The sequence below is a fragment of the Triturus cristatus genome, chromosome 3_1, assembly GCF_964204655.1.
Source record: "Triturus cristatus chromosome 3_1, aTriCri1.1, whole genome shotgun sequence".
Taxonomy (NCBI): domain Eukaryota; kingdom Metazoa; phylum Chordata; class Amphibia; order Caudata; family Salamandridae; genus Triturus; species Triturus cristatus.
The window spans coordinates 1,057,207,941-1,057,221,021 of record NC_140583.1 but is presented as its reverse complement, the minus strand read 5'-3'; the positions used below and the strand labels follow the sequence as shown (position 1 = coordinate 1,057,221,021).

Below are 13,081 nucleotides of genomic sequence, written 5' to 3'. Positions count from 1 at the left end.
ACAGACTCTACATCTCCTACTGGGAAAATCTTTTGAGGGTGTGGGAGGAATGTGATCAGGAAAGTGGCGATCTCTCAATCTAGCAACATCCTCCACCACTCCAACTCTAGGAACACTTGCCTGTTCCACTACAACAAGGCTGCCTATTACAGACTCCTGAAACTTAGCAAAAATCATCTTTGACTCAGGGCAAGAATTCTAGAACACAACAAAAGCATTAAAGGTTGCCAAGTGGAAAAGATGGATAGCCAACTTCTTGTACCAAATGTAAGCCTTACGAAGAGCAGCGTAAGGTTCCAACCTCTGATCTACTCTGTCAACACCACCCATGTGCCTATTATAGTCTAAAATGCACACAGGTTTGCGCGCTTCAGCGACCTGACCCCAAACAGTCACGGGTGCAGTGCTTTCATCATGGATGGTAGTCAGCATGTAGACATCTCTCCTGTCTGAAATCTTCACAGCAAGAAGCTCCTCGCAACACAACGCACTGCACTGTCCCCGCACAAGCTTTTGACAAACAAGTTATTTTGGGAAACCTTTACGGTTAGAGCGGATTGTGCCACAAGCAACAGTGTCCACTTTGGCCAATTCCCTGAACAACCACACACCAGTGTAGAAGTTATCTACATATAAATGGTGGCCTTTGTTAAAAAATCCTCTACCAAGTTCCCAAACAATTTTCTCAGTCACTCCAAAAGTGGACGGACAACCAGGGGGGTTAATCCTGGATTCCTTACCGGTGTACACCCTGAAATTAGAGACATATCCAGTCCTACTGTCACACAGCATATACAGCTTAATTCCTTAGCGTGCCCTCTTACTAGGAATGAATTGCCTAAAAACCAAGTGGCCCTTGAACAACACCAAAGACTCATCCACTGCAATTTCTTTCCCAGGAGCATAGATCTCAGAAAATCGATCAACAAAGTGATCAAGGACAGGCCTAATCTTAAAAAGACGGTCACACTCAGGGTGATCTCGTGGCAACGCTAAACCATTATCAACAAAATGCATCATCCGAAGCAGAAGCAAATACCTATCACGACTCATGACTGCCGGAAAAATAGCAGTTGCCATCAAGGGACTAGTAGACCAATATGAAGACATTGATGGCTTCCTTAGCAAGCCCATCAAAAAAGTTAAACCCAAGAACTTCTTCATCTCTGCAAGATTTGTGGGAGTCCACCGGGTAGCTCTAGAGTGTGGCTTAAGACTGGCACTGTTGTCCCTCAAAACCTGTTTGTCATACAAATTAGTCTGCTCAACAATCTCTGCCAAAAACACATCGTCCATAAACAACTGAAAAAAAAATTTATCGGCAAAAAGTTTTCAGTATTCACTCTACACCCTGGAACACCAGTAAAGTCAGGCAATGCCGGCTGCACCATGCCAGGGGCAACCCAGAGGTCATCACTTTCAAAGGGAAGCCTTGCAGCCCCAGCCTACAGCCCAGATGCCTCTTGCCGCACTACACCAACGGGAAGCCTTGCAGCCGCAGGCTGCAGCCCAGAAGCCTCTTGCCGCACTACACCAACGGGAAGCCTTGCAGCCCCAGGCTGCAGCCCAGATACCTCTTGCCGCACTATCGGCACATCAGTCTCCTCCTCTAACACAGGCACTTCATCCGCACTAAGAGTATCTTCATCTTCCGATGACTCCATATGGAGAGAAAACTCACTGCCAGAATCATCCCCTGCCTCCTCTGCCTCAGATGCAGAGTCAGTCTCTGAACCATGGTCAGAGGAAGACTCAAAAAGCAAACCAACAACCTGCTGAGGAGTAATCCTGCGGCTAGCCATTATACTTACTAAGATAGAAGACTGCACAAACAAGTCAACAACAACCAACAATGTGCAAACCAAGTAAGTAAAGAAATGTGTACCTTTATCACAAAGATCTGATGTCATGCGGAAGCGTGGGGGGGCTCGGGGGTGGCGATGCCATCCCCCTCTGTGGGGGAAAGATCGATGCCCCAGGGGGGAGCGCCAGCGCTTCCCCCAGGGGCTGTGCTCATGACGGAGCGGTTCCGTCATAAGCACAGCCCAACTGATGCTCATGACGGAACCGCTCCGTCATGAGCATCGAAGGGGTTAATTCCTGCAATCATTACTATATACAAAACAGTACAAAAGTCGAAGAAGTGCTATGTGCAAAACAGGCAAAAAGCAGCATAAAAAATATGTAGGATTGGAATTAGGTGGTAATCAAAATATATCTTTATCCCTGCTAATCACAGCCTGTAATCCACCACGCTTGAACCAAACCACCTGTTAAAATTTGCTGATGGCAATAACAATGACGGCAGTAATATCACTCTTCAAGATTCTGAAAGCCACTAAATATCTGGTCACCTTGAGGTCACAGAATAGGGGAATAATCCATTTCTTGCGCGGGCCTAGGTAACCAGGACAAAAGAATAGTGTGTGTCTCTTTCATTTTCCAAGCCACGCGCCGGACAGATACTTGAAGGTAAGTCCTTGTTTTATTTATTAGTAAAGGACCTCAGAGGTAAGGTACCCAATCAAAAGCGAATATAAAGCCTTTTCGCTAAGGGAGAGGAAACAGTATAAAAATTCCACAAAACGAGGAAATGGTTTAATATCTAAAAGTCTATTTGCCAATGGGTCAATTGACTGGTTATTGATATGGCTCACTAGGATATAAATCCAATAGCTGGATATTGATATCTTCTTTGCACATTATTTCCGGGTCCGCCCAAACCCTTTTCCAATCCCAACTTGCTTAGCCAGTCAGACAAATTTAACCCAGGGTACTGATTTGGCACCTCTTGCGCTAAGCAAGTCAACAAGGCAATCTCTGAACTCTTAATTCAGCTTTAACCCATAGACAAACCCAATAGACATGTGGTCTAAGTGCAGCCAGATCTGCAATTCTTTTTAGTGCTAAATCAAATAATAGGGCAATTAACTGCGTACTGTTTGGAACGGAAACCAGATGCCTGACAAATTTATTTTCTGCAGTGGTAAGTGGAGAAACATCAGTACAACCCCAAGTCTCAGCACCATAAATAGCGGCCCCTTGTGTCTTACCGCGATATACTTCAAGGGCCGATGAAACCGCACAAGAGCTTGTTTGCATGTGCAACCTATTGATAGCACTTGCTCTGTGTTCAATTAATAGCGTACTTGTGCTAAGTTGATCTTTCCACTTGAAGTTCTCCATTACTTTGACACACAGGTAATCTAAACTTCTCACCTTCTCTAGGGCTTCTCCACCTACTGTAATAATGGAGTTTTTGGCCACTCTTCCCAAACACCATATATTTGGTCTTATTAACAGTGAGCTCCAAGCCACTTGACGTGCAAAAATCTGAATTAGTCAATGGGAGCCCCATTGGTGTCTTAGAGATGAGAAGGAAATCGTCTGCAAGTATTAGAATCCATACCTTTCTGCTTTCTGAACAGGGGAATCATTTCTGCAGTTCATCAGAATATTAACCACGCAATTTATATAAAGGATGAAGAGCGTGGTTGCAAGAATGCACCCTTGCAGTACACCCCGCTGGATAGGAATGCGATCGGTTAATTCCCCCATGTGGCCGCATTGTACCCAAGCAAAATTACTGTACAGTTGGGATATAAGTTGGATCAAGTGCCCGGGGACCCCAATCATATTTAAAACATGCCACAAATTGGTACATGAAATGAGATCAAAAGCGGCTCTAGATCGATAAAAACCACATAGTTTCTAATGACACATTGAAACATTTCCAGTGCAAAGTGGCAAATCTCAAAATTTTATTAGAGGTACTAATCTTTGAGCGAAACCCAGCTTAGAGGGTTGACAATGTTTTTGGAGTCTACCCAATGCAACAATTGTTCAAGAATTTGCTTAGCAAAAATCTTTTGAGCATTACCAATTAGGCTAATTGACCTGTTTGAGGGCGTGCATGCGTCACCTTTTTTATATATTGTAACAATCTCGTTTCCTCTCCAAGAGTCTGGTATCTCGCTCCCTCGTGCTATTGCATTAGAGAGTAGATTAAGAAACTGTCCAAATCTGAGGTTCTGATTTACATAAGTCGCCACTGATTTTATCCAGTCCTGACGCCTAAGCAGATTTTAACAAGGCTATAGATCAAGCAGTATCCTCTAGGCTAAAGGTAATAGCTGGTACATGAGCTTCTATAGTGTTGTGACGAACTATGCCTGTGATAGTCGGATTGCATTAGGGCCCTAAGGTATATGAAGCCTTTGCTTCATAGAGATTAGAAAAGTGATATACCCATTTATCAGCTGGTATATGAAGCTGGTAGCTCTTCACATTTTCTATTCTAGTTTGGGCCACTGTTTGCTAGAAAAAGCTATCATCATTTCTTTTAACTGCATTCCAGTTTGTTTCTGCAAGATTTAACAAGGCTTTATAAGTGCACCTAGCTGGGACTATTAAATTCCTATCACTGCCTAAGACTGCAGATCTTAAAGAACTTTTGGACTGTCTGCAAGTGAGATCATACCATTTGATGTCTTTGCCAAGGCTGGCTTCTTATGAGCCACATCTTTATAAAATACCTGCTGTAACTCTTTATATAGGAGGTTGTGTATGCTCAAAATAGGAATTTCTGATTAATTTGCCCCTACATAATTTGGCAGGAACTTAGCATAAAGCCCATATATCTGGGACAACAAATTCAGATTGGACAAAATTCTAGGCCATGAGACAAAGCAAAGACAGTTTGCTAATACGGGTTCAGCACTATTGTATGGCATGTATTTGATTCCCCGGCAAGTGAAGCTACAACCAATATTGTAATCAAGGAGTCATGATCACTGTCAGGGTGCCCATCCACTTTCGTTTCAGCCAGAAGCGGCCACAATCTCAAGTCTGGAATAACAGAATCAATGACTCTCATATGATTACCTCTTGTAAAAGTAGGGGCTTGATCAGGGTTGGAGATAGTGCGTCCATTGCATGCCCTCAGCCCTCTAGCAACTGTTAATGAAGCTAGTTTAAGTCCAGATTCCGATCCTCTAGTACCACAGAGGTTCCAGCCAAGCTTGCCTGACGTCCTTGATTGCAACAGCAGGAAGAATTTTTTAGATGTAATGATGAAACCTGGTCCAATAAGGAGACAGACTACTAAAACGGTCCAATTTAGACTTTGTTAGTTAAGTCACTATCTCCTCAGGCACCCTTTTTGATGTAACCCAATGTCAGTTTAATCGACACAATTTGTCCTAGATTGCTCCTGTACCACGTGTGACCCTCCGATATCATCGGGGGATCGTAGGGGAGCAAATCAATTGTGACAAGAAACATTAGAAATGCATGCAGTTTTCTGCGTTTTTGAACATATCGGGGACCCTTGAGGGGTTGCCCTTCCCTTTGTTAGAGTTCAGATTTAGAAGGGACTCTACCTTTTCAATGAATATGTCTATGTCAGCCAGTGTGTTGGTATTCCAGTGCAGAGCAGCTACAGATTATTTATGTCCTGGCTTCCAGGGTTTCATGGCGTTAGTCTCAGCTTTCCTTTTACCCATAATGTAACTAAAGTAGTCACCTTAGCACAGTGTAGCCCAGTGTATAATATAATAAAATAGTAGAGAAATAAAAATTCAAGCTCACTCACCTAGGTGAAAGATGGATGAGGCCCTGCCTGGCCTCTTCAGACCTTTTATAGAATACGTGGCTCCTATCTTGTTATGTTTCATATAGATGTCCTAATATGGTCATGATCCTAGATACCCTTATATAGGCATGATCCTTCACCTACATTAATTCTCTACACTACACAATAACGGGCTCTGAGGATTGAACCTTTATCTAGTTTCAGCTCTGGGTGCAGAAGGAGGGTTTTTCCTTAAAGGCCTCCTATAACATCGCCAATGGGCTCATACATTATGTATGAGCATTCATGAGGGTTCTTGGAAACGAAGCAGAAACGACATCACCTGCATAACATCTATGTACAAGGTTCATCCCTTACGTCTTCCTCAGTCCGACAATGGCCCATACAAACCATACAAGGGACAAAGAAGTCCTAGGCACTTTCGGGTATAAATACACCACATATTGCCAAGATAAGGCAGAGGAGACCTTGACTTCCCAGCTGACACACTGACCGAAGATGAGGAGGTTCCTGCATGCAGACAATCTAGCTCGCAGTGGTTGAACATCCCTCGCGGGGTGTCACACTCGAGACCAGGACGGGGTCCCATGTTCTCTCCTTTATCAGGTAATGGGGTTGACTAGATCCTAGAGGGATTCTTGGCATAACTGCACAGATGCTAGCTACATTTAGGAACATCTAGTTAGGGAGACATCGTAGGACTACGCACTTTTAGGTTGCACTTTTTATCATGTGTTTTATATACTTGTATGTATTCATGATTATTGCAAGATGGTAGTGCTATACCATCCCTTTACTTACGTAGTACTGCTAATAATACATCTCTGCTACTGTCTAATGGCTGTTGCAGCTCATATATTCTACACTAGAATAACAACTGTTCAATAAATACTTATTGAAATGCCCAGACTGTTTATTCTGTGTATCTCCGAGTACAAACTAAGTGAGCACGAGTGACTGAGTGAAAAGTAGTATATTATTTTCACGATTCTGAGCACTCAGGGTTGTCATGTTCTGAGGTTGCCAGAAACTATTTTCTCCCCTATAAGAGGAGACTCTAGTGGCACTATGCGCTACTTGATGCAAAAGAGGCTAACGTATCCCGTGGGGGTGCTCGGAATCAGTCCGCCACCAAACCCACAGTTTATGTTATCCAAAACGTGCAGATCCTGTATAGGTTAAAAAGGAACTACACAACATGGCACCGTCAACATTAGTTGGGTACTTATTTAACAGTAGAATCTGAGTAGTTCAGTCGTGCTAATTCTCAAAGACCCCTACTCATAAAACAGAGGTCTGGAGTGGGTGGGCACAATATCCGCCACAGCTGAGTAGGCAAAAAATCCTATTTATTAGCTGTTGGTTATTCAAGTTTGAACGACACAATGTTCCTAAAATTGTGCATAAAACCTTATCTTAGTTCCCTTGAACAAACTTCTTTACAAAAATGACTGAGGACAGCGATAACGTCGTAGATCTACACGTCTCAGCCGGAGAAGATACAGATGCAATTCAAATTGCACCTAAATTCAGACATAGTCACCCTGAAACTGAACTGCTAGAGAATGGTTTAACACTTAGGCTTGGTGTAGTAGCTTTCGTGATCAAGGCACACGAATCTAACAAAACAGAGGTATTTTATTCATGGGTTACATTCCCAGCAGCAAATGCCAGAACACAAACATTTCATTCTTACACAGGAGATGCACCAATGGAATATGGTTTGTTCGAGGACAGAGATTCCACTCACATACCAGGAACATTTATACTGGTTTAAAGGTGCCCTACCCCACATAAGAAGTAGAGCAAGATTAGGCCCACTCGGGGGAGAAGGGACAACATGGCCGATATTGGCGGCCTACACACCACATCCTGACATTGACACAATGCCACAAGCAGACTTACTCATACAACACAAAGATTTATTACAAATATACAGAAACTTGACGCAATTTGTCATGAGGACTTTCACAGTCCAACCAACAACAGTTGCAACAAATGGAACTCAATCACAGGTTACAGCAACTAAAATCACAACACGCACGCGGTAATGGGCAAAATGCCTACAAAAACGTGAACAAATGCTATTCTGGGTAGCTCAGAAAATAACTCGGCTGGAGGCATTATTCCCGAATACTACCCCATATGAAAACCACAGAATGCTAACAATCTGCTTGCCCATGGGGATAACACCACAAGTAGAGGATTGTACCACTTGGGGTACAGTCTTTGCTGCCATATATACCAGGACTCATGGTATTCCTTCATTAGCAGTAGTACCTGATGTATTAAGACAAATACCAAATGAGTACGGCGCAGAACCTGCCCTAAATTTAGGGATGAAGTTACTAGGTAACTATGACCAGGTATCAGCCAAAATACTAGCTAATATTAAAGGGGAAGCAGCTTCAGTGGCTATCCATCAGCGCCTAAGGGAGTTCAGTCCTTTACATCAAAAACGCGAACTATCCAAAATAATTGAAACTGCATACGCAGAATTAGGCATTGTGTGTGGGTGGGAAACCTTTAAAACCACAACTGATGCGCAGCCCTGATAAGGACAATACTAAGCAAACACCTACTTCTACTAAAAAGAAGTGGGATAATAAAAAACAACAAAACTTTAAAGGAAACAGATCTCAATCCCGAGGTAGATCTCCTCCACAGGAGCCCTCCTAAAAGAGGTATAACCTTAGGGTTAGGGATACTATTAGGAAACCTGACGGGTATCAGGATACTGATACACGTTCCTCTTTTTCCTTTCAGAGTTCATCGAAAAACTCCGAGAAGGAAGGACGGTCAGAAAGACAAGAAGAGCGTACAAAGTCCAGAGACAAGCAGCACGCTCAAAATTACACTTCTAAAAAAAGAAGACAAGCCAAGCAGAAGCCTAAGTTTGAGAAGAAGAAAGTTGCAGGTTTAAAGATCAGACATGCCTAGTATTCTGAGGACTCGACTACTGAACGGGGAATGGGCTCTGACGATGCTAGACAGGGCGGCAGAAGTGACAATAGCTCGCCAGAACGTGATGGAATTTCTGGTGACAGCGGACTTGAATGATTATATCACAGTGGAAACACCTGATACTAGGGTGAGTGTCCCAAATAAGTTATATGAGATAACTCTCCAAATGGAGGGGGACAAGAGTAGGAAAGTGAGAGGTCTCTTTTGGGAGAATCTAACGTTTGGCTAAGACATTTTGTTGGCTGAACAAGATTGGCCACCAGCATTCGTCATTGATTGCCCTAAAGGAGAAACAGTAATTCTACCAGCCTTCTCAGATCATATTCCCAAGCACTTGCAGCATACTTATGCGCAGGAGTGGACGGTAGTCCAGGCTCCAGCATTATACAAAAACCATGTTGGATGGGATGAGGATTCAACCCACCACATACTTCCTTTAAAAAATACTCCAACTGCACAGAGGCAGTGTCCAATAAATCAAGAAGCTAAAAAACAGGTCAGGGAGATCTTAGATCAACTTGAATACCAAGGGGTGATTGAAACTTGCACCTCTCAAATGAACAATCTTTTGTTTCCAGTCATGAAACACGACAATACATATTGTCTAGTTTTAGACTACAGACATTTAAACACTTGCACTAAGACATTTGCAGTTCAAAATCCACACAGTGCTGCATTAATGAATAACATTGGGCAGACAAAATACAAAACAGTTGACATCTCAAATGGATTCTTTTGCCAAAATATAGCGCCTGAAAGCAGGTATCTAACCACCTCTAACCACATCTAACCAGCGGCAATTGTGTCCACCTCCCCTCCCCTCCCCCGGTATAATAACAGCCTGGGGTTCAGAAGCTTCTATTCAACTAATTTCAGGCAGGAAAATGATTCTAAACACACTTATTTTAGTTCCAAAAGGTATCATTCACATGCAATAGTAATTTACAAATGATGAAACATTAAAATATTACCATTTCTGACCATCTGGAAAAAGTTCAACAGGTCATGTGAAAAAAATGATTCAATATATCAATTGGATTGTGCCTCATGTTGAATAACAAATTGTTAAAGCCTCACCATGACCAAAAGTGCAATTTTTACAGACTTTTCCTCCTTCTCATAAGCTTTTATTCGGACAAATTTCGGACAGGAAAATGACTCTAAAAACACTTATTGTAGTTCCAAAAGTGATAATTTACATGCAATAGTCATTTACAGTCAAAAATTACAATTTCTGACCATCTGGAGAAAGTCCGACAAGTCCAGGGTCATCGTTTTTTCATCACAAAATTGATTTTTTGGACTGTGGAATAAATGATTCAAAATGTCAATTGGATTGTGCCTCATGTTGAATGACCACTTTTTAAAGCCTCACCATGACCAAAAGTGAAATTTTTAGACTTTTCCTCCTTCTCATCAGCTTTTATTCGGACAAACTTTGGGCAGGAAAATGACTCTAAAAACACTTATTTTAGTTCCAAAAGGTATCATTCACATGCAATGGTCATTTATAGTCAAAAGATTAAACATTAAAATATTACCATTTTTGACCATCTGGAGAAAGTTCGACAGGACCGGGGGTCATCATTTTTTTCATCAGGAAAATTAATTTTTTGGACTGTGGAAAAAATGATTCAAAATGTCAATTGGATTGTGCCTTATGTTGAATAACCACTTCTTAAAGCCTCACAGTGACCAAAATTGCCATTTTTACAGACTTTACCTCCTTCTCAGAAGCTTCTATTTCAAAAAATTTCGGGAGGAAAATTACTCTAAACACACTTATTTTAGTTCCACAGTGATAATTCTCATGCAATAGTCATTTGGTGTCAAAACATTAAACATTCAAAAAAGAGAATTTCTGACTGTCTGGAGAAAGTTCAACAGGTCTGGTGGGGTCATCGTTTTTCATCAGAAAATTGATTTTTTGGCCTGTAGAAAAAATGATTCAAAATGTCAATTGGATTGTGCCTCATGTTGAATAACCAATTTTTAAAGCCTCAGTGTCCAAAATTGCAACTATTCCTCCTACTCAGAATCTTCTATTTCAACGAATTTCAGGCAGGAAAATAACTCTAAGCACACTTATTTGAGTTCCAATAAGGATAATTCAAATGAAATAGTCATTTACTGTCAAAAGATAAAACAAAAAAAAATGACCCTTTCTGACCATCTGGAGAAAGATCGTTTCATCAGAAAACTGATTTTTTGGACTGTAGAAAAAATTATCCATATTGTCATTTGGATTGTGCATGAAGTTGTATAACCACTTTTTAAAGCCTCACAGTGACCAAAATTGCCATTTTTACAGACTTTTCCTCCAATCCAGAAGCTTCTATTTTGATTAATTTCGGGCAGGCGAATGACTATAAAACACACTTATTTTAGTTTCAAAAGTGATAATTCACATGCAATAGTCATTCACAGTCAAAAGGTTAAACATTAAAAAATGAGCATTACTGACCATCTGGAGAAAGTTTTAAAGGTCCGGGGTCATCGTTTTATCATCAGAAAATTGAATTTTTGGACTTTAGAAAAAAAGATTCAACTTGTCAATTGGATTGTGCCTCATGTTGAATAACCACTTTTGAAAGCCTCACAGTGACCAAAATTGCCATTTTTACAGACTTTTCCTCATACTCAGAAGCTTTTCTTTCAACCAATTTCGGGCAGGAAAATGACTCTAAGCACACTTATTTTAGTTCCAAAAGTGATAATTCACATGCAATAGTCATTTACAGTCAGAAGATTAAACATTAAAATATTACGATTTCTGACCATCTGGAGAAAGTTTGACAGGTCCGGGGTCAGCGTTATTCATCAGAAAATTGATTTTTTTGGACTGTGGAAAAATTATTAAAAATGTCAATTGGATTGTGCCTCATGTTTAATAACCACTTTTTAATTCCTCACAGTGACCAAAATTGCAATTTTTACAGACATTTCCTCCTATTCAGAAGCTTATATGTTGGACAATTTTGGGCTGGAAAATGACACTAAACACTTATTTTAGTCCCAATAGTGATAATTCTCATGCATTAGTCAATTACAGTCAAAAGATTAAACATTAAAATATTACCATTTCTGACCATCTGGAGAAAGTTCGACAGGTCTGGGGTCATCGTTGTTTCAGCAGAAAATCGATTTTTTGGAATTTGAAAAAAATGATTTAAAATGTCAATTGGATAGTGCCTCATGTTTAATAACCTCTTTTTAAAGCCTCACAGTGACCAAAATTGCCATTTTTACAGACATTTCCTCCTACTCAGAAGCTTCCCTTTCGACCAAATTTCGGGCAGGAAAATGATTTTAAACACACTTATTTTAGTTCCAAAATTGAAAATTCACATGCAATAGTCATTTTCAGTCAAAAGATTAAACATTGGGGCATGGCTAAGATGGCGGCCTGATCGGACGCGGTTTATTGAGGCTCCCTGCCGCGGCCCTTCTTCCCCGGCTCCCTGGCACAGATCGCCCCCTAATCTTGGCATTCAGTGGCGGTCCGCCGACCAGTAAAGCAGTGGTGCGACGTCAGAGAGTTGGCGGCATCATCCGAGTGCGGTATCCCGCGCACTGCTCTGGTGGGGATTTGGCGCCAGAGTGATTGTTGTCGGGGTCGGCGGCGGGTGTCCTTTCACGCAGAGTGTGATCCGGTTCTGGAGGCGTGGGGCACGCGCCGCGGTGCTGCGTAGGCGGTGAGCACCTCCGGCGCCGAAGAGAGAGGCGGAGGTGTGCGAGCAGCGCCGCGCCCAGCTATCGCTGCAGTGGACCCGGCGGCATGAAAATCGAGGCCGCGTCTTTGGGGCCTAGCCGCATGGGTGTGTGCTTCCCCGGTCAGCCGGCGGCCTGGCTTTGAGAGGCAGTGCCGGGCGCCCTGACAGCACGTTGCATCACACAGGCTCCAGCGTAGAGACTGGGAGCGAGGACCTGCGCCTCGAGGATGGTGTCATCGTACGGCGGTGGACCAGCGGAGCTCCCGGGCCTAGCGGCGTGAATCTGAGATTCCTTTGAGCTCCCTCCGGCCCCGGAGCCTGTGAGAATCGGCCCGTGCCATCAGTTGGAGCAGAAGTGTGGGCTGATTCGGCAGCGGCGCTACCCTGGGCGGAGTAGAGACTGCAAGGGCCTGTGTTGTTACTGCCCACCTTGGTGAGAGCTGGGGGCGTGTGGAGGGGCCCCGTCTTGCTCGCCCCAGCTTTTGGTTGTCCAGCAGAGTCTGACCGTCCCAAGACTACAGTGCCTTGCTGCCCTGGTGTGCTGCGTGCCTTCCCCGACCTGGGGAAGTAGCCCAGACTTTTGGACTTTCCGACAGCCTCCATCCCACCTCCACGGTAACTGGGGGGGAAGCTCCTGCATTGGGGCGGTGGGCATATTGAGGGCACGTGCTGCCTGTCATTACTCCAGACACCTGCTAGGAGGGGTCCTTGTCGGGGCAGCATGAGGCACGTTGTCCCTGCTACGGTGTTCAGCCCACTGCCCTGCCCGCTCCCGCCTCTCCACGCCTGGAGGCACAGCCTGCGGAGTGCC

The 13,081-nt window shown here is 43.1% G+C and overlaps 1 protein-coding gene across 1 annotated transcript in view; it reads right to left on the bottom strand.

The window, feature by feature from the left end:
* The window catches only part of LOC146861504 (uncharacterized), a 105,081-nt gene that overhangs the window by 28,193 nt on the left and 63,807 nt on the right, over positions 1-13,081 (bottom strand). The window contains exon 5 of the mRNA XM_085646247.1: positions 10,099-10,175. Within this exon, the coding sequence (XP_085502373.1) occupies positions 10,099-10,175 (77 nt within the window). The remainder of the gene's footprint in view (positions 1-10,098; positions 10,176-13,081) is intronic.